The 23,769-nt window shown below is 47.0% G+C and overlaps 4 protein-coding genes across 5 annotated transcripts; 2 read left to right on the top strand and 2 right to left on the bottom strand.

Annotated features, from left to right (window-relative positions):
- The first annotated feature begins 261 nt into the window (after positions 1–261).
- On the top strand, positions 262–8,998 carry LOC108920825 (zinc transporter ZIP8-like). The gene is made up of 8 exons (XM_018729874.2): positions 262–553; positions 1,147–1,306; positions 3,291–3,460; positions 3,837–3,983; positions 4,357–4,497; positions 7,390–7,630; positions 8,430–8,614; positions 8,795–8,998. Exons 1-8 carry the CDS (start codon positions 521–523, stop codon positions 8,942–8,944), a joined length of 1,227 nt encoding a protein of 408 aa, XP_018585390.1. The 5' UTR covers positions 262–520; the 3' UTR covers positions 8,945–8,998.
- On the bottom strand, positions 8,934–16,375 carry LOC108920895 (DDB1- and CUL4-associated factor 10-like). The gene is made up of 4 exons (XM_018729958.2): positions 16,057–16,375; positions 15,537–15,583; positions 12,796–12,937; positions 8,934–8,999 (listed from the first exon to the last, which is right to left on the bottom strand). The coding sequence occupies exons 1-4, from the start codon at positions 16,164–16,166 to the stop codon at positions 8,951–8,953; spliced, it is 348 nt and encodes a 115-aa protein (XP_018585474.2). The 5' UTR covers positions 16,167–16,375; the 3' UTR covers positions 8,934–8,950.
- LOC108920893 (glutathione reductase) lies at positions 13,612–20,651 on the top strand. 2 transcript variants are annotated; one of them, XM_018729956.2, is made up of 14 exons: positions 13,612–13,846; positions 15,128–15,417; positions 16,382–16,408; positions 16,555–16,643; positions 16,841–16,910; positions 17,247–17,394; positions 18,080–18,134; positions 18,322–18,421; positions 18,637–18,723; positions 18,955–19,116; positions 19,466–19,577; positions 19,734–19,865; positions 20,046–20,179; positions 20,346–20,651. In XM_018729956.2, exons 2-14 carry the CDS (start codon positions 15,196–15,198, stop codon positions 20,493–20,495), a joined length of 1,488 nt encoding a protein of 495 aa, XP_018585472.2. In that variant the 5' UTR covers positions 13,612–13,846; positions 15,128–15,195; the 3' UTR covers positions 20,496–20,651. The 2 variants fall into 2 exon arrangements, with proteins under 2 accessions (XP_018585472.2, XP_029103114.1); XM_029247281.1 differs by having other exon boundaries at positions 15,125–15,417.
- Positions 20,652–20,782: 131 nt separating this feature from the next.
- pomk (protein O-mannose kinase) lies at positions 20,783–23,280 on the bottom strand. The gene is made up of 3 exons (XM_018729957.1): positions 23,224–23,280; positions 22,621–22,904; positions 20,783–21,773 (listed from the first exon to the last, which is right to left on the bottom strand). The coding sequence occupies exons 2-3, from the start codon at positions 22,885–22,887 to the stop codon at positions 21,000–21,002; spliced, it is 1,041 nt and encodes a 346-aa protein (XP_018585473.1). The 5' UTR covers positions 22,888–22,904; positions 23,224–23,280; the 3' UTR covers positions 20,783–20,999.
- Between the last annotated feature and the right edge of the window lie 489 nt (positions 23,281–23,769).

The raw sequence follows: 23,769 nt of genomic DNA, 5'->3' as shown, positions 1-23,769 counted from the left end.
GTGCTATTGTACATATTTTAGTTTATGCATTACAGCCTTTAAGTATTCAATTACGTAAGAAATATTTTTAAAACAAAAAAACAGAAGCGATGAATAGAGAGGTCATAATTTGTTAAGCAAAGTTTGGAGACACGAACATCTCTGTTGTCTTGGTTTCCCATTCTGATCAATGGGAGAGGGTTTGTTCAGTGATGATAAATGTACTCAATCAATAAATCAAGGCATATTTCTATATATTTTGTTATGAAAAACAATGCCAGGTCTGTATGAAGGTAGATTATGAAAAGGTAAATGATACCTTGGTGACAAATAGTTGGATCGGGTGGAAGTGAGCTCCAGTGAGGGCAGCAGAGTGCTGCTTATACGCAGGTGGTTGGAAGGGCTGTTTAGGGCGTAGGGGGTGGGTTGGAGGTGGCTGGGGGGAGTGTGGGGTGGGTGGGTGAGAAGAGGCCGGAACCTCTGGAGCCGCACACGATCGTCACAGACTGCCTGGAGAAAGCAGAGAAAGCCAGCTACCGACATGGGGGACCAGGACTCTTCACCAAGTCCAAAGGTATTTGATGAAGGTACATCTATTTGTAATTAAAAATCAATTACACTGATTGCATAGGTTTTCAGCCAGCACCACGTGTAACTGTGTGTCTTTTTCCGTGATATAAAAAAAGTTACCCAGCTGTAAAAATTGTTACATAATTGAAGGTAACTTATAAGCTGTTTTGGGGAAAAGCTAAATAATAAATGTAAATAAAAATGTAAGCCTCTGAGATGTTGAAGTCATGACATATTTTTTACAAATTCTCTGGTACAGTAAAAGAAACACACTGTGATATAAAAGAAACGTAATTTTTTGTTCTAAATATTTGACATTATGTCTGGTGGCAATACAATAGCAGTGCCTATATTACCACCAGACATAAGGTCAAATATTTAGGCCAAAAATGTACATATTTCTTTTATTATTCCAGATCATTTTTCTACATATATTCCACCGCTCCGGAGCGATAATAAGTTTTATGCACGGTTACATTTGATCGCAGAGTAAATACATCCATTAAATGTATCTTAGCATCTGTAACAGGAGAGAAGGGTACTGTTCACCTGTGGTACCTTGCTTACCGGTGATTGGCTCTCCGTCTTGTACCGCAGTGTGTGTCGCTGGCGGAGGTCCTGTCACACTACGGTCTGAGCAACCAGTGCCAGCTGAGCATGGAGCACCTGAAGAACATCTGCCTGACCATCCTCCACCAAGGGCCACCGCCTGTCTGCCCCACCCAGGCACCACCTCCCAAGACCTTGGACCACCATGGTGAGGGCCCACCAGTACCTGTCTCTTTCAGGAAACAGAATCAGTGCATCATCACACAAAGGGTGTCATGCATGTAGAAAATCACCCGTAAAGTAATTAGATAATTTACATTTTACTCTTATGTTTATGGGCGGCATGGTGGCGCAGCGAGTAGCACTGTCACATAATAGCGTCCGGGTGGTGAGAGAGAACGCGGGGCTCGATCCGTGCTCGGGCTGCAAGTTCTCTCCTCTTCTCTCTTTAGTGCAGTCAATTTGTCTCATACCATAGTATAAACCGGTGTACATTAGACTATCCATCCATCCATCTTCCTCCGCTTATCCAGGAGACTAGTAGCTGTATATAGTTTTTTTTAATTATTAAATAGATTACATAGTACATGTTTACAGAGGAGATCAGGGGAGAAATGAGTCCAAAAGAGATGTGTTTTGAGACCCTTTATGATTGTTGAGAGGGATTCAGCAGTTCTGAGTGACATCACTACGCCACATTAGAGCCAGAACTGAAAACCTTTGTGCTTTAAAGCCTGGTCATATTTTAACCCAATTCAGGATAGTGAGTTTTGACATTAATTTTAGTTTGGATTTTTTTTTTCCCTACTCCAGGATGTAGAACACACACACACACACACTTTCTGAACCGCTTGTCCCATACGGGGTCAGGGGGAACCGGAGCCTAACCCGGCAACTCAGGGCATAAGGCTAGAGGGGGAGGGGACACACCCAGGATGGGACGCCAGTCCGTTGCAAGGTACCCCAAGCGGGATTCGAACCCCAGACCCACCAGAGAGCAGGACCCAGTCCAACCCATTGCGCCACTGTGCCCCCTGGATGTAGAACAGTGAGAAACAAATTATGAACTATAGAAGGACACACACCCTACTCGGGACGTCACTGTCATCGGCCTCGTAATTAGTGTCACAATCCTTGAAAACATGATGGCTTGTCATACAACCCTTGTAACGACTACAGTGTCGGTCAAAAGTTTGAGTACACTTTCCAGGAACTTTTCTTTTGCTTCATAAACTACTTTTAAACTTTTTATGAGGTAACTTTCTCCCGTCCGGGCTGTTAGTTTGAGTTGCGTTTCACTTTGCTCCTCGACCGCATAGTTCTTGCACAACTTTGAGGTGTGTTTCGGGTTGTTATCATGCTGAAGAATGCGGGACTACTCTCCAGCTCTGAGGACTCTGAAACACACAGGCAGGACTCATGCGCTCACCTGCTCCGTGTTGAACGGACACTCAGCACTTGGACCCCATATCAGGATTCATCTGAACCACTACTAGAAGATGTCCATGACAGCATCCCTCGAGTGCCCAGTGTCTGTGTTTTACTGTGTTTTCTAGCCCAGGGCAGCCTGTGTAGTAGCAGTCTTCCCTTTTTTTACATTAGATAAAAGCACCAGGGTCCCATTAAGGGTCCCATTACCAGAACTAAACAAAATGTATTTACAAATCAAATGAGTAAAATTGGTCAATCCTCAATATTGCTGGATGCAACTGTTGTTCACAAGGACTTTAATATCAACCGCAACTGAGCAAATAAAAATGTGAATAAACTCATCTTAAAACATCAAACTATGGATAAATAAGGGAAAAATTATTTTTAAAAAATATGACAAGTCCTTCTGCTCCTCACATTGTAATAACTCTCGCTGTCAACCCACTGTTCTTGCTCTCCTTAAGATTCCCCGCATGAAATCCGGCAACAAGTGATTGCCGGACATCAGTAGGAAGACAGCTGCACTTGAGCGATTCGAACAGTCGGCAGTTTCTCCCGCCTTTTTAAAGGGGTTACCTGGGGAAGGTACGCCAACTTAAAGGGACCACCCCATTTCACGACACCTGGTTTCGTGCGAGTGTGCTCAAACTTTTGACTGGTACCATTCTGGTGTGAAAGCAGCGGCAAAACGTCGAAGAGCACAAAATGCTGCGGTTTTGCGAGTTCTCCGGCTCCGCTAAACTCCGCCCTTCGGCCCTCAGCGTGGGGCTACGGCTTCCTGGCCGTTTCCATCATCAACCTGTCCTCCCTCATGGGCCTGGCGCTCGTCCCCTTCGCTGCAAAGCCCTGCTTCCCCAAAGTGCTCAGCTACTTCACCGCTCTGGGAATTGGCACGCTCTTCTCCAACGCTGTGCTGCAGCTCATCCCGGAGGTGAGCGGCCAGGGGGCGTGGCTTGGAAAGGGGGTGGGGCTAGACTAAAACGGGCGGTGAACTTGTGTACAAACGCACCTTACGATGAAGTACGTCTCTTAATAATCTGATCGTTAAGTTGCGATGGCAACACGCCGCTATCAATGTCACTGGGGATGGAATGTGAAGTTATACAACGTAAAATTGATGTTTATGCATGTTTTCAAACTTTCAGTCTGGGCAACATTACTGTAAGAAATAATAATAATTAAAAAAAAATCAAATTAATAATTGAGATAGTACTGGAATGCATTAGTGTCTAGCCGATTTAAAATTTATTCTCATCTTACACCTGTTTAGAACTAAATTATTTTTTTATTTGATATCAAATTAAAAGGTGCTGGGATTTGACCCCGGCGCTGACAACTACAACCTGAGTGTCACCGGAATATTTGGGGGATTCTACGTTCTCTTCTTCACTGAAGGGATCTTGAAGATGGTGTTAAAAACTGAGCACGAGGTACGACACCATCCCGTTGCCAAATGACGGACAAAAGGACAGACGAGACACCGACAGCACACGTCAATGACACACAGTAGTGACTTGCCACAATACGTGTGTCCGGTGAATCTGGTTTTCAGCGTACAAATTACTGCATGTTGAACTGTGATGCACAAATTGAACTTTTGCTTTTATAGATATAGATCGATGGATAGATACTCAATGACATCAATGGCAATTCTGTTCTAGCTGGAGGAACAAATAAAATGCATTAACTGTTCAGCATTCATTACCTCGGTGGGGTATTAAAAGCAGAGAATGAAGCAACAGTCTGTTAGGGTTTAGGTTTTTACTTAACAGCATCTTTAGTTTTTACTTCATTGATGCCCCTTCTATCTGTTCTTCCATTCTCTAGCATGGCCACGGTGACGAAAGACCCCCATTGGAGTCCTTCAGCGCCAGTGTACGGAGCAGTGCGGAGGGGGTCACCGCCAGCAGCGTGGGCAGCATCATCAGCATCAGCAGCAGTGTGCCCTTTGACCTCAGCACGGTGCAGGTACATTCTCGAACCCGAGGCATGAGGTTGACAGCAGCTGATGAGGAACCGTATAATTTTTTTTTTCCCTGAGATCATGAGGATCACACTTTCCAGAAATGTGAATGATGTGAGAATCAAAGAGAGAACCTGGCAGGTCATATAACTGATCATATGTCATTGCAATATTATAAAATTTCAAAGATATCCTTTTCTCTCGCAAGTCAGTGTTGAGATCTAACTGAGTTAAGTCTTTCTGCTTAGTGCAGCACATTTGTACCAGAACCCTGGCACCATGTGCCTTGCAGTATACTGTCCAGAGGGAGTCATGAGAACTTTGCCAGTAACTGTCATCAGCGTCACTGCGTAGCACCGATGGGTCAGTAAATTAAGAAAAACATAATAAAGAAAATAACGAAACAGTTTAACTTATGAGATACACATTTGTTACAATATATTTGAATATATTAAATCGCTATACCCTTGAATTCAGAGCAATTTTGTTTACAGTTCATTTCATATTACATATATTAAAACATGAACATCATTTATTCTAATGAGTTATGCTATGTATATATTATATTATATTGTATTATATTATATAATATTATACTAGTGTATCTAGCAGTGTAAGTCACCTTGGTGAATAAGGTGTGTGGGCTGATAACGCTACATAGAGTTTGTTGGAAGTTGCTTTGGAAAAACGTGTCTGCTAAATAAATAAATGTAAATGTAGATTTAAATGTAAATGTATATTATATTATATTATACATGCATAAGGTATACCTTATGCAAAGGGTACTCTCAGAAATTTTTAATTAAAAATGAAACGTTTGAAGCTATTTGTTACATGATTTTACAGCTGATTAAAACTGGTTATGACGGAGACAGTTTTGAAATGCATTAAAGCTGGTGACTGAAGTGGTATTACCACATATTGTTTGTTCCACAGTGAAAAATCCATCCATTTTCATTAATCTCTTGTCATTGTTGGGGGTTCGGAGCCTATCCTGGAATCACTGGTGCAAGGCTGGGGGGGGGGGGGGCACCCTGGATGGGATGCCAGCCCATTGGGGGGTGGAGAGCGAAGCAGTTTTTTTAAACATGGAACAGATTTTGCGTCCTTCGCATTAAATACCTCTAACACACAATAAATTTTGTGATGAAATGAGGCTGAATGGCAGTTCGACCACCACAGTATTTTAGCTTGAGTGGAACAGAAGTACAGTAGCTGTAAACACGTGCACTGAAATAACCAAATTCAGTACATTCCTGCAACACTGCAAGAAGTTGGGTCCATAGAGGTCTTCTGATAAGCGCTTCAGGTTTGAAACATGATCTAGTTTTAAGGATCATATTAAATGTATGTAAGTAAAATAAAACACGAGACTGGTAACCCTCCCAGGGTGTAACCCCCTCGGCCTTGCGCCCAGCGATTCCAGGAAGGGCTCTGGAGCCTGAGTGAGCCATGAGCCTGAGTAGGAAATGTAGTTAATGAAAATAGATGGATGAATGGATTGATAATGACTAGGGTTATTATTATTATTATTATTATTATTATTATTATTACTAACAAAACTGTAACTTGCCAAGGAAAAAGGTTTTAGCTAAGTAAATATGGTTATTAGTTCTTTAGTATGTAATAGCAGTATTATATCAACAGTATCATATAAATGTATGAAAGGGTGACCTTCCTGCAAAGGCATTTCCCAGTGTGCCCCCCCCCCCAGGGTGCGCTCAATGAGGTCTTATTCTACTATTCTGTGAGTGCAGGAATGCCCTTCCTGCGCTGTGACCAGGTGTCTGTCAGCGGCACAGCCCAGCCGACAAGGCGACCCTGTTCAGCGCTTCTCTAGCGACCACACGGCACTCGGCACGACCGACGCTTCTCGCATTACACCTTCCCTGAAGTCAGGCTGCATACCTATCTTGGAAAAAGTTCCCTTAATACACACACACACACATTTTCAGAACCGCTTGTCCCATACGGGGTCACGGGGAACCGGAGCCTACCCGGCAACACAGGGCGTAAGGCCGGAGGGGGAGGGGACATACCCAGGACGGGACGCCAGTCCGTCACAAGGCACCCCAAGCGGGACTCGAACCCCAGACCCACCGGAGAGCAGGACTGCGGTCCAACCCACTGCGCCACCGCACCCCCAAAGTTCCCTTAATATTCAGGTGGAATTTTAACCCAAATACGGACATCACTAAACAATGTTTATGGAGTCTGCTAATATAGATATAAAGAGTGTACCAAGGCTCCAGGGGGCGTGGTGGTGCAGAGGGCTTCCTCTCTGGCGGGTCCGGGGTTCGAATCCCGCTTGGGGTGACTTGCGATGGACTGGCGTCCCATCCTGGGTGTGTCCCCTCCCCCTCCAGCCTTGCGCCCTGTGTTGCTGGGTTAGCTCCAGCTCCAGACCGTGTGTGTGTGTGTGTGTGTGTGTGTGTGTGTGTGTGTGTGTCGGATCGGAGGCCTTGACCCAGTAAGAGGAAAGAGTGGCGCCTGTATGGTAAAGATGCATATGAGATGCTTCAGGCAGCAGAGAAGTCTGACGTGGAGAAGAGCTCGATAACCCCAGACCACACGAACGCGGGACCTGGCCAAACCCGCCGCGCTCCTCCGCGCCCCCTCCGATCCGACACCTTTCGATGAACCCATCTCTGCAGAACAAGGACACAACCCATAATCACAACAGACTGATGCTCAACTGGAAAGCCATCGATTCACAAATAAAGGAGAGGGATTATTGGCTGAACTCTGCGCTTCCGACACTTGGACCTAAATTTCTTTATTATATATAAAATAAACATTTTAATGTACGAACCAGGAGTTCAAGAGAAAGCGCAATTGTGAGAAGTCTTTTAAAAATGCGCACGTGTGTATCCACGTGACCCTGGCGGTGCCCCGAGGACCCTCTCCTACTTCTTCCTACCTTGCTCCAGGAGGGCCGCACTCGCACCGTCTGCTGCGGCTGGCTGCGCTCCCGACCCCTCGGCTCCGTCAGGACGGTGGCCTGGATGGTCACGCTGAGCGACGCGCTGCACAACTTTGCGGACGGCCTGGTTATCGGAGCGTCCTTCGTCGCGTCTGTCCTCGCTGGTTTCAGCACATCCATCGCCGTCATGTGCGAGGAGCTTCCCCACGAGCTGGGTCAGTAGGCCGGGGGCCCCGCGCTCCCGCACCGCTCTCCTGTCGCCCGTGGAACGCGGGTGTGTTGCTGGAATGTCGACATGAAGGTTTTAGCAATGTTATGTGGAGGTTTGCTGCCCTGATTCGAAGCCACAATCACTGCTTTTTCCAAGGCAATAGCGGAAGTTACCTGCATAATACATAATGTTATTGTTACATAAACAAATACACAGTATACTGGCTCCATGATATTTACACAATTTTACCTGTAAAACAAGCATCTCCATGAACGATAGATAGACATAACATGGTAAAATACTTGATATTCATATAAATGGTATTACAAACTAATTGTATTCATTAAGCTGGACTAATAAATCACTATGAAATCCTACAGGGAAACAATCAATATTCATTTCAAGGTTAATTTAAACATGATTTTTAAAGATGGTATCTGATTAGGATACACATAGAGGCAATCTTTTAGTCTGAATAATAAATAAAATTACACTTTATACCTACACATTAAAAATACTTCATTTTTCTCAACTTTACGACTGATTTAGATGTCTTTTTATTATTATTATTATTGCTCCAGGAAAATTACCCAGCTGTATAAATGGGTAGGTAATTGTAAGCTTGTAATAATTGTAACCTTAACATTGTAAGCCACTTTAGGGAAAAATGTCAACTAAATAAATAAATGTGTTATTATTAATAATAATTGATTATATTAGTTTTCTTATTAATTATATTAATTACTGTAAAATAAGCAAAAATTCAAATGATGACATGTAAGTTTATGCTGCTCCAACTACAGGTGACTTTGTGATCCTCCTCAACGCAGGGCTGAGCATCCCCCAAGCGGTCTTCTTCAACATCCTCTCCTCTCTATCATGCTATTTGGGTCTTGCTCTGGGAATCCTGGTGGGCGGCGCCTTCGCGCCCAACGCCATCTTCGGCATCGCAGGTGGCATGTTCCTCTACGTCTCTGCGGTGGATATGGTGGGTCACTGCTTTCCTCCTCCGCATCCTCCTCTTCTTTACTGTGGGCCAAAGATGCGGAGGACTTATCTGAGGAGCGCGGCAGCCAGGAGTAGCTGGCAGATGCGGCCGTTGCTGTGCAGTGCTGCCTGTGCAGGTCGGCTCATTCTCCCTAAAGAAACCTTTTCTTCGGCTCCGTAGTTCCCAGAGATGAACAACATCCCGAGGTGCGAGGAGAGGACCCCCAGAAGCAGCGTGCTGTTTTTTCTCATCCAGAACGCTGGTCTGCTGAGTGGTTTCGCTGTCATCCTGCTCATCACCTTGTTTGCTGGGGACATCAGCCTTGAATAGTGGCCGTCAGGACGATGACGCTTTGAACAAGGAGCCCCAGCTCTGACACGGCCTCCTGTGAAATGAAACTGTAACATGTATGGAAGGGGTACGTGATACCCCAATATTAAATGCAGTTAAGGAACAACATCAGTTACTCTGTTTACTGCCTGACAAGTGCTGACCAGGCATAACTGACCAAATTTAAAAACCGGGTGAACTGGACGATCATTCCTCATCACCCCTGTCCAAATGATTGCATATACGGCATTAAGTCAAAAGAGCATATTGTTCCATATGCAGTTATAATGCAGTTTAGCTAATAGGTGGACCATGAAATATTGCTTTATTTTCTATTTGTCATATAAGGATATAGCAAAAGATTCACCAAATAAAAAGTATTCCAAGGATGTACCAAAACAAAAGGTGTATTTAGGCATGACAATGATAACAGCAACATATTTTAAAATGTAATTTTTGTAATATTTGTAAAAAAAAATGAGGAGGGTTGACTTAAGAGTTTGTACTGCACCTTTCCCATATGGCAGTGGATATGGAGAGCGAAATACATTTAACACACAGTGTCATGAAGAGTAAGCAGTACTACAGTGTGCATAATAAAATTGAAACTCTTTGTAGAAATTGGTATGTAGGACCATTCAACATGGAAAAAAAATGGAAAACAAGTGTCCAAAGTAAATAAAGTGCACATTTCATGGGACAAAAAAGCAGGAGAAATGATAGAAATAGAAGAGCAGGAAAGCAGCAGCAATAATAATAATGTGGGGCACTGGAGGGGACTGGGGTGTGTCAGGCGACTCACTGGAGACAGCAGAGAATGGAGAAAAAGGGGAATCGTGGGAAAGTCGCCGTGCACCATTCCCCTGCTTGCTGCGGAGGAAACGGGAGAACCTGAAGCTGTTCGTTGCACGAGACCTTCTGAGGCCTCCTGAATCGAGAGTGACAAGGCTGGACAACCACCACTGGATTGTCATTGCTCCTTCAGCCCCCCACTCGCCATCTTACTCATTGTATACCACGGTATGTACAGCCGTTCACTTTAAAGACCAAGCGTGAGAAAGAAGAAGACCCTTCCGAAGCCACACATGATACCAAATAGGACGTGCAGGACGCTCCACCCAGCATCCGTTAGCTTCCAGCATTTAGCATCGAAGAAGATGAGGAGCCCCTTGAAAACCAAAGCACAGCTCCTTCATGTGGCCACGGCCAACGCTGGCCTCCTATGTAGCATAAATCCCTGCTCAGTCTGTGTGGCATTTGCACGTTCTCCCTGTGTCTGCGTGGGTTTCCTCCAGGTGCTCTGGTTTCCTCCCACAGTCCAAAGACATGCTGTTTAGATTCACCCACAGTGTGTGAGTGACAGAGAGAGTGTGTGTGTTCCACTGATATATGGATGAGTGACCCAGTGTAAGTAGTGTATCTAGCAGTGTAAGTCACCGCGGTGAATAAGGTGTGTGGGCTGATGACCCTACATAGAGTTCATTGGAAGTTGCTTTAGACAAAAGCGTCTGCTAAATGAATAAATGTAATTGTAAATGTAAATGAAAGGCAGGAGGTCACACGCGGTCTCCCTCCTCAATCTCGTACATGCAGACGCACTGTGGGGAAGGAAGCAGGAGTTCACTGAAAGCTCACTTATTTTACTTCCTTTTACTTCACTAAGTTCTCTTTCCATAACTTTGCACGAAACACGAGTTCAAGAAAAGTTACATTTTTTTAAATATGGGAAGAGACAACATTTTAAGGCGGATGTTTCTGGCGGGGTGAGAAGAAAAAATTGCAATAAAATATGCCTTTACCTCATTTTGGTATTTATTTGTGATTTAAGGTAAGAGAAAACAGAACTTGAACATAAAACCTAAAAGAAAATTCAGTTTTTTAATACTGAAATTTTTTCTTTTTTAAAAAACTATCGTCATGGAACAAACCATGAAAATGTGTAAAATTTTAATGACATCATTTATGGAAATTTCAGGGTGAACTTGGAACAAATTGGAATTAAAAAAATAATACTGAAACAAGAAATTCAACTATGTTTTTTTTAATATTTCTTTGGACTTCAGGAACAAATCAGGACAAGTGTGTAGAGTTATTAAAGATGGCGATGGTGATGACTGACATTCAAACTCCAGACTGATTGAGCTCAAGGTGCACAGGGGAGCGAGTGAATTTAAGAGGTCCAGAGTGACCCGTCCTGCCAGAACTTTCACTGATTTCAGCCGTTGCTGCAGCTTTTCCAGTCCAGCCTTCCTGTGTCGAGCCTCTTTATGAAGCCGTCTCTGTCAGTTCTCACTTCCATAATTCTATCTTTCATCTTCACGATGGAGTTGCAGCACTTTGACATTTCTCAAACCAGCACAAGGCCATTGCTCCACCCTGCAGCACAGCTCTTTGCCACAGGAAGGTTATGAGACACATTGCATTGCAAAACTCATCTTCAAGTGCCCTAAATAACGGCCTTCTGACAAAAAACGCAGAACAGGAGCTACTTTAACATTGTGATTTTGGAGGAAATTTCTTTCTTCATTTTCAAAGAATTCCTTGACTTTATCGCTAAAGTGTCCCCACTCAGAATCCATGAGACCAGATCACTGTCAGCTCAAGTTTACATTTATTCACTTGGGAGATGCTTTTCTCCAAAGCAACTCACAATGGATCCTATGTAGTGTTATGAGCCCACACACCTTATTCACTGTGGTAACCTACACTGCTAGATACACTACTTACACTGGGTCACTCATCCATACATCAGTGGAACACACAGACTCTCTCTCACTGTCACTCACACACTATGTGGGAACCTGAACAGCATGTCTTTGGAGTGTGGGAGGAAAGCAGAGCACCTGGAGGAAACCCACGCAGACACGGAGAGAAAATGCAAACTCCACACAGACTGAGTGGGGTTCGAACCCACGTCCTTGTACCCCTCAGGCACTGTGAGACAGCAGTGCTGCTCGCTGTGCCACCGTAATACCCAAGTTCAAGTGGGTTTTTATTGTCATTCGTCTATTTAGCTTGTGTACAGTGGAACAAAATGTCATTTTTCTGGGACCATGGTGCAACACAGAACAGTACGCAAGACTACACACACACACACACACACACACACACACACACATTTTCAGAACCGCTTGTCCCATACGGGGTCACGGGGAACCGGAGCCTACCCGGTAACACAGGGCGTAAGGCCGGAGGGGGAGGGGACACACCCAGGACGGGACGCCAGTCCGTCGCAAGGCACCCCAAGCGGGACTTGAACTCCAGACCCACCCAAGAGCAGGACTGTGGTCCAACCCACTGCGCCACCGCACCCCCCGACGCAAGACTACATAAAGTGGAAATACAGAACAGTGTGAGACAAGTGCAGGACAAGAAATACACAGAACAGTAGATACACAATAAATACGCAGGACATGGGTTTGACCGGGTCCTGCTCTCCGGTGGGTCTGGGGTTCAAGTCCCGCTTGGGGTGTCTTGCGATGGACTGGCGTCCCATCCTGGGTGTGTCCCCTCCCCCTTCAGCCTTTCGCCCTGCGTTGCCGGGTTAGGCTTCGGCTCCCTGCGACCCCGCATGGGACAAGCAGTTTCAGAAAGTGTGTGTGGGTGTGAGTCATGCTGGGTTAGCTGTTTGACTTTGAGTTACCTATTTGACTTTGGCTCAGGCAACTATGGAATAATCCTCACCCCGGTAAATGAGAAGTGCCTGAATGAAAAGGCTGTGGCACTACTTTTGTTAGTACTGCACTGTAGCGTCCGTTTCAGGGAACTCCCCGTTTGCTGCAGTGCCTGGATGTGTGGTCAAGAAACACGGTGAAGGATGTAATTGTATTTAACGCTGGAGATGAGCTCACCTGTGTGGGGATACGAGAAGAACAGCGGACGAGCGTGGCGCAGCCGTTGGGGTGCGGCCGCAGGGAGGGGATGCAGTCACCCCGTCCCTCTCGCCTGGGATCTCTGGGGTCGCAACTCGCAGGCCGTTCCTGGGAGATGGACCTGCCGAGGGACAACGGCAAGGGGGAGAGATGCTACCAGTGAGTCGCAGGCGATCATGAAACCAGGATCACAGTTCACCATGAAACATCAGCTGTGGTCCATCGCAAAGCCATAGTGACAATCCGACGTACAGCATAACCACGCTAACCATGGGCCGCCATGAAGCCGAGGGCCCCTGTTTGCGTGGGTTTCCGCTTACAGTCCAAAGGCACGCTTCTGGTGATCTGGTGAGCCTGTATTGCGAATTTTGTGTGTGTGTGTGTGTGTGATAAGCTCCTCTGCAGCAGCCCCCACAGATGTAGGACACAGTCACTGTTACGTTGCTTTGCCTTCACTCTCCGGTCCACTGTACAATGTACATTACTTATTGGTCATCAGAATTCCATGACAAACACTGAATATTGGAAAGAAGTACAGAATTTTCTTTGAACATATGGTCTTAGGTTTTAACTGCTGGTGTTCCGTTTATATTGTCCATATTACTTTTCAGTCGTTTCTTTTAATTATTTGGGCGCATAGTTGGGGGCGGGGGTACAAAATTTTCGTAAAACATAGTGAGTCCGATAGATTTATATTCGAGATTTGACAAATTTTCACTAACCCAGATTAATACAATGTACAAATGCGGAAAAAAGAAGTCGTCGAAATGACGTGCTTCCGCTTCCGGTCTCAACAAACAACAACCACCGTTATCGCCACCTGACGGGATCTTCAGGGCTTGTTCGTGCTTTTGCACTAAATTGCGCTGCTGCTGGACGTAAATGTTTCAAGTTCGACAGTGGCGGCGTTTGAAACGATGACGTGCGTCAGCTCGTGTTTGAACATGAAGGCAGTCCGCGTCGCTCTCGTGAAACTTACACACATTGACTGACTCACTCGACTCCGTCATTGTGAGAAACTACTTCTTCGGTGAGTTCTGTACCTCCGCTGCAGCAGCGCGGTACAGCATGGTACAGTGCAGTATTGTATAGCACGGAGCTGGTGCTGCGTTCGTCCCGCACCCGATCACCTTTCAGGTGTGATGCAGCTCCGGTTTCGGCTCGAGGCGCCCACGTGATACGAAACTCCGTGTCTCCCGCGCGCTCGACTTCTGTTTCTCCGAAAGCACCACTAACCCCCCCCCCCCGCACCACTTTTTCAGTTAGGAAAAGTTTGCAAACCTTTTGGAATTATCTGGATTTCTACACGAGTCTGGCTCCTAAAATGTAATCTAATCTTTATGTAAGTCAAAGGTGGTCTTATTGAAGCGCGGGCGCACACACACACACCATGATATCGCATTCCGGCAGATTCATTCAGTTGTGAAGAGCAGGTAAAATATATACAGTACAGAACCGAGGGGAACCCTTCACTCGAGAAGATGGTCATTATTATCCCAGAGGTTCACATATTTCTCCCGTCAATGACTTTGACTTGTTTTTAGCCAGCTGCTCAATAAAGATACAGTATCGCAGTGTAAAAACTTGCGTGTATTTATTGAATAAGACTATTCCTCTGTTACTATAACTTACATGAAGATTCGATCTCATTTAGGAGCCATTCATGCAGTAATCCAGGTAGAAGTTTGACACGTGGGAGTTCAGACCTTCTCTCACAACTGCACGTGTCCTTCCCCACGTGTCGCCGAATTACGATATTATAAGAGTTTTAAAGACAAGTTGGTGAGTTTATTGGGAATGGTGAAACCAGAAAATGAAGGGAGCCACGAAGGGTTTCGCTCGGGTGTGCGCCAATTTAACCCCAGATTTCTCTTTCGTATTGGAACAAAGTTAACATACATAGTATCACGTGCAGCCATACTGTTACTGTAGAGCGTATTCAAAGCGAGCCGACTGAAATTGCTACATCATATTTGTTTGTCACTAAAAAACCAGGAGCATCTGCTAAAAGTGTGTCATTTAGGACAAAACGAGGTGTTTTTTGTGTACTGGGAACATTATCTGTTCTGTTTCGGGGAAACTCTAGTAGCTGCTTCCTCAATTTTCTGTACTTTTCTCTACTACTATTCGAGTGTCTCCGGAGTTGCGCGCGACCCGAAGTGAGAAGTTCGCACTCAGACTCGTCCCATTCGCTGCCTTTCCCAGGTGGAACTTAGGGACACTCGAAGGAACAAAGCGCTCTTTATTATAGATGAGCTCTCGAAGCGGTGCCAAAGTCGCTCACTTTCTGCAACTTGTCGTGACTAAGCAGCATCCGATGCCCCGCCCACCGAGACCCCGCGTCCCACCCCGTGCGCGCTCCCGCGGACCTGCCCGGTTATGAGCGCAGCAGCGGTTGCTCGCGCGAAGACAGCACTCGGCGCGCTCCAGCACACACGGAGACGCGTGGACGCGCTGCGGACCATGGCCAACCGATCGGTGACGCGCTTCGACTTGCTGGTTATCGGCGGCGGCTCCGGGGGGCTGGCGGGCGCGCGGCGGGCGGCCGAGCTCGGGGCCAAGGCTGCGGTAGTGGAGGGCAGCAGACTCGGAGGGACCTGTGTGAGTAAACAGCTGAGACACCTGCTTTCACAATTTTTCATTCCTCATCCTTTTTTTCTTCTGTCCACAATCACTTACACAGCAGGGTAATCTGTACTGTATCAGGTCGGGGTAAGTACCTTGCTCAAGGACGCTACAGCAGGAGTGGGCATTCCAGCCGGGCTTCCTGGAATGCAAGGCAGTGAGTGACTTGAACCACTACGCCCTCTGCTGCCGTTATGAGTACAGCAGCAGGTGACCTAGGGGGCATGTCCTAAATGGTGCCCAACTTCTCTGAGTTCTATGGCTTATGTTTTTGGTCCCCAGCTATCTGACTAGGTAAAGCAATAGATATATATTTAATGACACAATGTTAGTGTTACATAAACAAATGAACAATGGGAATTTTGTTCTAGTTTGAGGAGCACACAACATTCATTAATATCCTCTGGATTTACTGTAACTTCTGTTCTAAATGCTTCATAGAACTCACTGAAGGTTTGATACAAAGGTCCTTAGTTCAACATTAACTTTTTCCAGATTTTAAAATGTCTTTGGGGGAAAAAAAGGGAGACGCATGTTCAGCGTTTACTACCTCACTGAGGTATTGAAAGCAGAGCACAAAGTCTTTTAGTTTCCAATATCCCTAGTTTTTATTACCTCACTGATCCTGAAGTAGACTGCAGAGCTGATAGAACTGATGTTCTAGCAGGGATGCCTGCAGGTGAACTCATGCAGACTAATCCTGCCAAAAATGTCTTCTGTGTCATTTTGTGTGCCTTGGAAAAAAAAACATTTGTTACAAGTTTGTTGCTAAAACGTCAGTCATGCATAACAATATTTTCTATTTGGTCATATTAATCAATTTTAATGACATTTTTGTGTTTCCACTGAGATTGAGGGCAAGGTGTGGCCAAAGGACCAGGTTTATCAAGACTCACTCTCACGAGAAGCCGCTCTAAAACATGTCTCTCTTGTGTTCCAGGTCAATGTTGGCTGTGTGCCCAAGAAGGTGAGACTCACTGCTGCCTACAGTAACTGTACGATGAACACACCACTGTACTTCTCTGTCCTAAATACTACTAGTTGTACTGAACGTGTCTTAAAGCGGGAGCAGACGTTACACAAAAAAAGGCTTCTTTTTTTTTTTAATGCCAGGTCATGTGGAACACCGCGGTACACGCCGAGTACCTCCACGATCACGCTGACTACGGGTTCGAGGGTGCGCATGCGCAGTTCAACTGGCAGTAAGTATCACAGCACACACCTGGGTTGAGTGACACACCTGTGGCTGTGTACACAGGAGCACTGTGCCATTGGGAGCGGAGGGTGGGGTGGTCTGATGCACCAGGTGCGAACAATCTTGAGGATGGGTTAGACTCCTTTCACCACAAGAAACTGCTGCTTTCGTCACGTAACCAGATTGGCTTTTCTTTTCTTCCAGGTTTATCAAAAACAAGAGGGACGCCTACGTGAAGCGGCTGAATAACATTTACCAGAGTAACCTTGATAAGGTAAGTCTGTTCCTCAGCTCTGATTACGACCGGTCTTAACTCTTGTTCTGAGTCACCGGGTTAATCAAACCACAGTGTAGGAGGGATCATTTTACACATTCAGAAGCACCTGAAATAGTTTAAAACTAATTAAATTCTGCCTTTAGTGATGAACGTGATGGGGAAAAATTTTTTTGGTCAGGTAACGGGTGGTCACCATTGCATACGATACTGTTAACGCTGTACATTAATGTTAACGTAATGTTGCGGTCACTGTACAGTGGCCCGGTTGCCACGGTCACATTCGACAGCCAGCACCTAGGCAACATGCTCTTTGCTCTCCTTGGTCTCCAACAGGCCAAGATAGAGAGCATTCATGGTCATGCTGTGTTCACCGACGACCCTGAACCCACTGTGCTGGTGAACGGCAAGAGATACACAGCACCACACATACTCATTGCCACCGGGGGGCGTCCTTCCGTAGTCAGCGACGATGAAATACCAGGTGAGAAACCCAGCTCATCGTCCACTAGAGGCTGGTCAGAACCGCTGTAGTGAAAGTCCAGTGACGGCATTCAGGGCATCTGTGGTCAAGGTTTGTAGGAAACCAGTCAATCGATCAAGACTGACAAGCCATCAACTTGGATCGCTTATAAAAACCGTAATGAACACCCTGTCAACTCTATTCACTGACAGTTTTACTGTGATTGGTAATGAAACATTTGTTGCTGGAACTCCGAGCACAGCGTTCACCACTTATGGTGAACCTGGCGAGTGTCCAGCCTGCTCTTTTAATCCCCATTTTTCACTCCATGCTTTATATTTAATCTGATATTTCCCTACTTCCCCAAAGCTAAAATGGGAGAGCAGATATGTCCTTTCCAGAATCGTTATATTTCTTGTAACGCAACGGGGGTTCTTCAGCCGGATGCGCTTATCAGCGCATGCTTACTATTTCAGTAAGCTTGTGTGTGCTCTCCCACAGATAGCGTTTGTTAGTTTTCATATGTACCAGGGATTCTGAGCACCCATTACCTGCATTCTTACACTAAGTTGAGCTTGTTTTCTGTTTTTTTTCCAATACAGTACGTGCTTTGTCTGTCTGAATGAATTATGAACGTATGAAGGGCCACTCTTTAAACTTGCCAGTAAAGCGTCACGATGTGTGTCTTTGGCCGTTTCCAATGCAGGAGCAAGCCTGGGCATCACCAGTGATGGATTCTTCGAGCTTGAGTCTCTGCCCCGGTAAGTCCCCATTTGCTCCCAGTTTTCCCGATCGAGCGCCTGTGGAACACGAGATGCTGTATCCTTTGCGCTCATTCCTCAGCATCTGGTCCACCCTGGTACAGTAACCGTGGTGTGACCTGCGGCAGTAAATACTGCAGAGGAGTTTGGGCTGGATGTTGACTCACAATCGGCGTCGTACTTACAGGCGCAGTGTCATCGTGGGGGCAGGCTACATCGCTGTGGAGATGGCAGGCATCCTCTGCGCACTGGGATCCAAGACGTCCCTCATCATTCGGCACGGCGAGGTGAGCGACCCCAGACTGCTCCGGCACAAAAGTTCACCTAGCAGCTCCCTTCTTATATCCACATTCATTCGGTACATAAACCTGAACAAACTGCTCTCTAAAGCCATTGACGTGCAAACTTCATGCCATCTGTCACTATCACCACGTGCCTCTGTTGCGGTGCCCACATATTACCACAGTCCGGCTTCTTGACATGACCCTGTTTGGCTCTTCAGGTGCTGAGGAGCTTCGACTCTATGATCAGCTCTAACTGCACCAAGGAGCTGCAGAGCTCAGGCATCGATTTGTGGAAGTACTCTAAGGTACCAGCAAGTTCACTCTTACTCTGGCTCAGCTGTGCTAGGAGAAAGTGTAGTAGTTGTTGTGTGTAATTTGCTTAACATAAACTGTCATGGGAAGTGATGTAGGTCAGAGCTGTACACTAGTGTGGTGAAGCTGAGGTCAATCTAGCGAGTTGTGGCAGGGAAACTGCTCTTTTTTGTTCCTAAGTAACGCTGTCTAAGTCTGTGAAACATCTTCCTGGATGCTCTCAGGTGAAGTCTGTCAAGAAGACGGCCAAAGGCTTAGAGGTGACACTGCTCACTCGAGACCCAGAGAAGAAGGAAGAGATGAGCAGCACCATCTCCGAGGTGGACTGCCTCCTGTGGGCCATTGGCCGTGAGCCCAGCATCGAAGGCCTCAACTTGGAGAAGCTGGTGAGGGTCATGTCAGGGGTGGGAAGATGGTCTGCATATACCAGGAGTCCTGCTGAGCTGGATTCCACACGCAAGGGGCTGCAGCCACATCAGAAAGGGCTTTATGACATCAGGTTCACGGTTCGACAGCAGGGAACCTCCTGGGACGTCAAGTGCTAATGTGATGGTGACATGTCCACTTCGAGGGGTGTAAGGGCCAAATTGGAGCCATGTGCCGTACACAGTGATTCAACATGTTCACAGCTCCGCCCCCTGGTCGGGGCTTCACACTGAAGGACCCCCCCCACAGAACCTTCCGTTGTCCCACCATCACAGTTCGCAGCTCAAAGTCTGAATGCTCCTTCCCCAGGGTGTGAAACAGGATGCGAGGGGACATATTGTGGTGGACGAATTCCAGACCACCACTCGGCCAGGAATCTACGCTGTGGGGGACGTCTGTGGCAGGGCTCTCTTGACTCCAGGTATGAAGCCCGTCACCGCTGGGTTACGGTCCTTTTCCTAACGCAGCATTATTACACTATATGAAAGTTACTCTGATGAGTAAATGACATAAAAATAATACTGGTATCATTTTAAAATATATTTATATATATTTGCATTTCTTACCCTGCTTCCAGTGGCCATTGCTGCTGGCAGAAAACTGGCTCATCGGCTGTTCGAGGGCAAACAGGACTCAAAACTGGACTACGTTAACATACCGACAGTGGTCTTCAGCCACCCACCCATCGGCACAGTGGGCCTCACCGAGGGTAAGAGTACCCCACACAAACACGTACCTCTGGAAGGTTCCAGTGCTTCCCCTACGAGCTCACTGCACTGCCCATGATACAGTCAGCAGAGTTTGATACTCTTGTGCTCTTGAGCGTGAACAGAACACCTAGTGTGGCCATCCACTCTCAAGGTCCTCATCTCCTGGTCCTCTATTTCAGATGAGGCTATTAAGACCCATGGGAAGGAGAACGTGAAGATCTACACAACCTCCTTCACCCCCATGTACCACGTCATGACCACCAGAAAGTCCCAGTGCGTCATGAAGTTGGTGTGTGTGGGCAAGGAAGAGAAGGTGAGTGTCCAGCAACGGACCACAGTGGCTACATGCTGTACTCCGGTGTACTGCAGTGACGGTCGGTTACCTTGGCTCTCGTCTCCCAGCCTCACAGTAAGGTCACATGCGCATGCACGTGATAAAGTGAAAGCATTCCTTTTGCTGAGTGACACGTGTCCTGCAGGTGGTGGGACTGCACATGCAGGGCCTGGGCTGCGATGAGATGCTGCAGGGCTTCGCTGTCGCTGTCCAGATGGGCGCCACCAAGGCGGACTTTGACCGCACGGTCGCCATTCACCCCACCTCCGCAGAGGAGCTGGTCACCCTTCGCTAGCCCTGCCCGGTGAGACTCGGCGTGGCGCTGAGCAGTGGCGTCACCTTCTCACTACTGGCATGAAAGTGATTTTAATAGACATGCAGTTTCTGCAGCGTATTGAGTCTTCAAGTGTAAAAGTCTATGGTAAGAGTGAATAAAGAATAAACCCTTACAGCATCAGTTCCTTTGCTCCTTGACACCCACATTCAGTAACTGCTCCCATCATTTGCCACACTCATTCTGAATTTTACCATTTATTTAACCTCCACATTCCTCAAAGGTATAGTATGGGTAAAAAATAAGAGTAAGTTTTGAGTACCACTTTAATAAATGTAATAGTTTAATCCCAATCGGTGACAGTGCTGCACAACCTGCCTTCCGAAACAAGGACAGGTCCAGGTCTGCGGCGTTGCCTCTGGAATGTTCTAACACTCAATTGCTCGCTGACACAGGTGGATAACGTGGCCGCAGATGGAGACCCGACATGCGGTCGGTGTTCGGAGCCATCAGCGACATGCAGGTTCACAGCATGTCTTTAGAGTTGGGTTTCACATTGTCTTTCACCATACTTGCGTAAACGGTCCTGTACACGCCCAGGACTTCCCGTGCCGACGGCCGCTGTTCTGGCTCCTTGTTCTTGCACCTGCTGTGAATCTCAAAGAGGTGAAAGTGGGCCACGTCGGCTCCCGGCACCGAGCCCAGTAGAAAGCGTGCCACATCCGGGACCTTCCAGATATCCGTCTTCTCATCGTACCCGGGCATGAGCTCGTGGGAAAACGGCTGCCCGTCACCATGAGGCCACAGCTGTTCTGGGGCTACAAAGTCGCCGCCCAGTTCCCGGTGGCCGCAGTGCACCAGAGCCCCGCCTGCCCGGTCGACCTCTGGCAGGGCATCCAAGTCGTTGGCCACTAAGTGGAAGTCACTGGTGAGCAGGAACTGGGAGAGCGTCTTCTCCAGGCTGTTGGAGTCGCACATGACGCGAGTGCCTGCGGGGCTGTTGTGGAGGAAGTGCAGGGCCGAGACGTACTCGAGCGCGAGCCGCAGCCGTGTCTGCCAGGTGTCCAGAGCCCGGTACTTCTCCTGTGCCAGCACAGCATCCAGGTTGAGAAGGGAGCCCAGCGGCTGGTACTCGGTGACGAAGACGTGCTCCTCCGGACACAGGCCCACCAGCTGCACCACATGGGGCCCCTGGAGGGCCTTCAGCATGGCCAGCCCATGCAGGAAGTCCTCGCTGTACTCGGCGCTTGACAGCTGACACAGGGCGACCTTGTGGCCCTTCCACTCCGAGAGAAACACCTAGAGAAGGACGTGCACATCAGTGAGCAGCAATGCTTCTTAGGCACATCCCTCGTGTCCGAGAAACACGCAACACACTCCACCCTTCCTATCACACTGAGTGTCAAGCAATCACAGCCCCCATTCTAGTAAATATAATTTCACAACTGAAACAGATTCAATCTTGTTACTATTAATTCATTTAGCTGACACTTTTCTCCAAAGCAACTTACAGCATCAAGCAGTAATTTACCTATTCCTACACCATAGTAATTTTTATTGTATTGTACCCTGTAGTACCCTAAACAAGGGCACAACAACAGGGGATCAAAACTGTTAGTAGCGCTACACGGCACCTCTAACAGCACTGTCTACATCCAGTACAAGGTGGAAGACATAGGCAGCGATCTTCTGAAACTTATTTCTTTGTGTCATTAACATCTATGAGTCAAAATGTGTCCATCCAGAGCGTACCCTGCCTTACACCTTGTGCTTCCCGCATAGACTCTGGACTGCTGGAACCCTGCACTGGACCAACGATTATTCATCATGGCAGAATGGATCAAAATATAACTTTGAAAGCCCAAATAGAAATTATTTGTTGCAAATATAAAATATGTTGCTGTCATGCATGAAAACAGCTTTCAGTTTCATCTTCAATTTCAGGTGTGATTTTTTTTATCCAACTTTTTTCTCACTGATCTAGTCTCCCACAAGTGGTGGTAATCATGGTGTCTAGAATAGTTCAGCAGTCTAAAATATTAGACAGTGATGCTTTTGGGACTGTAATGATGAACGTTACGAAATGTGCTACTCCATGCAGTGTGAGCAGTGAGCTGTTGTTCCGGCCGCGGCCGGCAGGGGGCACCTTCTTCACGGCTCCCTGGCCAATCATCTTCAGCGGTCTCACGTGCTCGCGCAGCTCCGCGCACTGCAGCCAGGGGGAGCACTTCATCGCCCCCATCTTGAACTGGCCTGGTGGGCACAGGCCACGAGGGGGCGCCGGCAGCGCTCCGCCGCCGCTGCTCAGGGACTCTATGTACACGTAGATGACGAAGTTGGCGGCGAGCAGCGCGAACACGCACACGAGCACGAGCGGCGCGCTCCGGGCGGCGCTGCTGACGCCCTTTGCCATGGTAACATGCTGCTGTCCTGTGTGCAGAGACAGAGGAGTGCGAGAAACACACACACACACGGACCCGTGAGACAGCGGTGTACAACAACAGCTGCGTTTTGACACGCGACGCAAACAAACAACGACAATTTTTAAGTTAATATCAAAGTGAGACCGACGCGGCTGAGCTGACTGGGAATTAATTATGACGAGCAAAACGCCGCCGACACACAGCTGTTATAAACAGAGGAAACACTGTTACATTTAGCAGTAAGTTTCTCTACGCAAAGTGCAAAGCTGACTTAAAAACGAAAACCGTTTAAGTGCAAAGCCGGGTTTTTTCTTCGTCGCCGTTACCTCGTGCAGCCGTTGCTAGCGGAAGTGAGCCGTTCTTAGTGAACAGAGCATGCGCAATCGACGTCATTTGACCCGGATATACCTGCGCGAGCGAGCGCCGCACGCGTTTCCCGCCAACGGTTTTCTGCCATCTAGTGGAAAGGCGCTTATTCACGGCACCCATGGATATTTCCACAGTAGACATTCATTTTTTTTTTCCTTTGGAATAAAGATTAATGCAACAGTTTGCGTGGTTCGTGCAGGGATTCTTGTTTTACCTTTGCTTAAACAGATTTGGAACTTATGGGTCTTGAGGCAGAGGGCAGTGATGTAGCTGTGGTATCACTACAACACTGACAACTACTAGTCATGTAGCTGACATTTTTCTCTCTTTTTGAACTACCTAAAATTATTTTCTCATTTATACAGCTGGGTAATTTTACTGGAGAAATTTAGGGTAACTACATTACTGAACGGTAATACGGCTGGAGGGGGGATTCGAACCTCTGACCTGTGGGTCCGAAGGCAAACTGTTACCCTTGCTGTGTCCGAAGCACCGCTGCACCA

Source organism: Scleropages formosus, chromosome 21, assembly GCF_900964775.1.
Source record: "Scleropages formosus chromosome 21, fSclFor1.1, whole genome shotgun sequence".
Lineage (NCBI taxonomy): Eukaryota > Metazoa > Chordata > Actinopteri > Osteoglossiformes > Osteoglossidae > Scleropages > Scleropages formosus.
Note: the sequence above shows the minus strand (reverse complement) of the source record. Positions and strands in the feature narration are given on the sequence as shown.

What these genes read in the sequence shown, in the direction of transcription:
- LOC108920825 (XM_018729874.2), top strand. Translation starts at nt 521, where the DNA reads ATGGGGGACCAGGACTCTTCACCAAGTCCAAAG. An exon ending in ACTCTTCACCAAGTCCAAAG is followed by an intron (nt 554 to 1,146) that starts GTATTTGATGAA and finishes CTTGTACCGCAG; the next exon opens with TGTGTGTCGCTGGCGGAGGT. An exon ending in ACGTCTCTGCGGTGGATATG is followed by an intron (nt 8,615 to 8,794) that starts GTGGGTCACTGC and finishes TCGGCTCCGTAG; the next exon opens with TTCCCAGAGATGAACAACAT.
- LOC108920893 (XM_018729956.2), top strand. Translation starts at nt 15,196, where the DNA reads ATGAGCGCAGCAGCGGTTGCTCGCGCGAAGACAGCACTCGGCGCGCTC. An exon ending in TTGGCTGTGTGCCCAAGAAG is followed by an intron (nt 16,409 to 16,554) that starts GTGAGACTCACT and finishes TTTTAATGCCAG; the next exon opens with GTCATGTGGAACACCGCGGT. An exon ending in CATGCGCAGTTCAACTGGCA is followed by an intron (nt 16,644 to 16,840) that starts GTAAGTATCACA and finishes CTTTTCTTCCAG; the next exon opens with GTTTATCAAAAACAAGAGGG.
- LOC108920895 (XM_018729958.2), bottom strand. Translation starts at nt 16,166, where the DNA reads ATGACACAGAAGACATTTTTGGCAGGATTAGTCTGCATGAGTTCACCT. An exon ending in CTGTAGCGTCCTTGAGCAAG is followed by an intron (nt 12,938 to 15,536) that starts GTACTTACCCCG and finishes GTCCCTCGGCAG; the next exon opens with GTCCATCTCCCAGGAACGGC. An exon ending in CTTCTCGTATCCCCACACAG is followed by an intron (nt 9,000 to 12,795) that starts GTGAGCTCATCT and finishes TTCATTTCACAG; the next exon opens with GAGGCCGTGTCAGAGCTGGG.
- pomk (XM_018729957.1), bottom strand. Translation starts at nt 22,887, where the DNA reads ATGGCAAAGGGCGTCAGCAGCGCCGCCCGGAGCGCGCCGCTCGTGCTC. An exon ending in GCCAGGGAGCCGTGAAGAAG is followed by an intron (nt 21,774 to 22,620) that starts GTGCCCCCTGCC and finishes GTCCTTCTCTAG; the next exon opens with GTGTTTCTCTCGGAGTGGAA.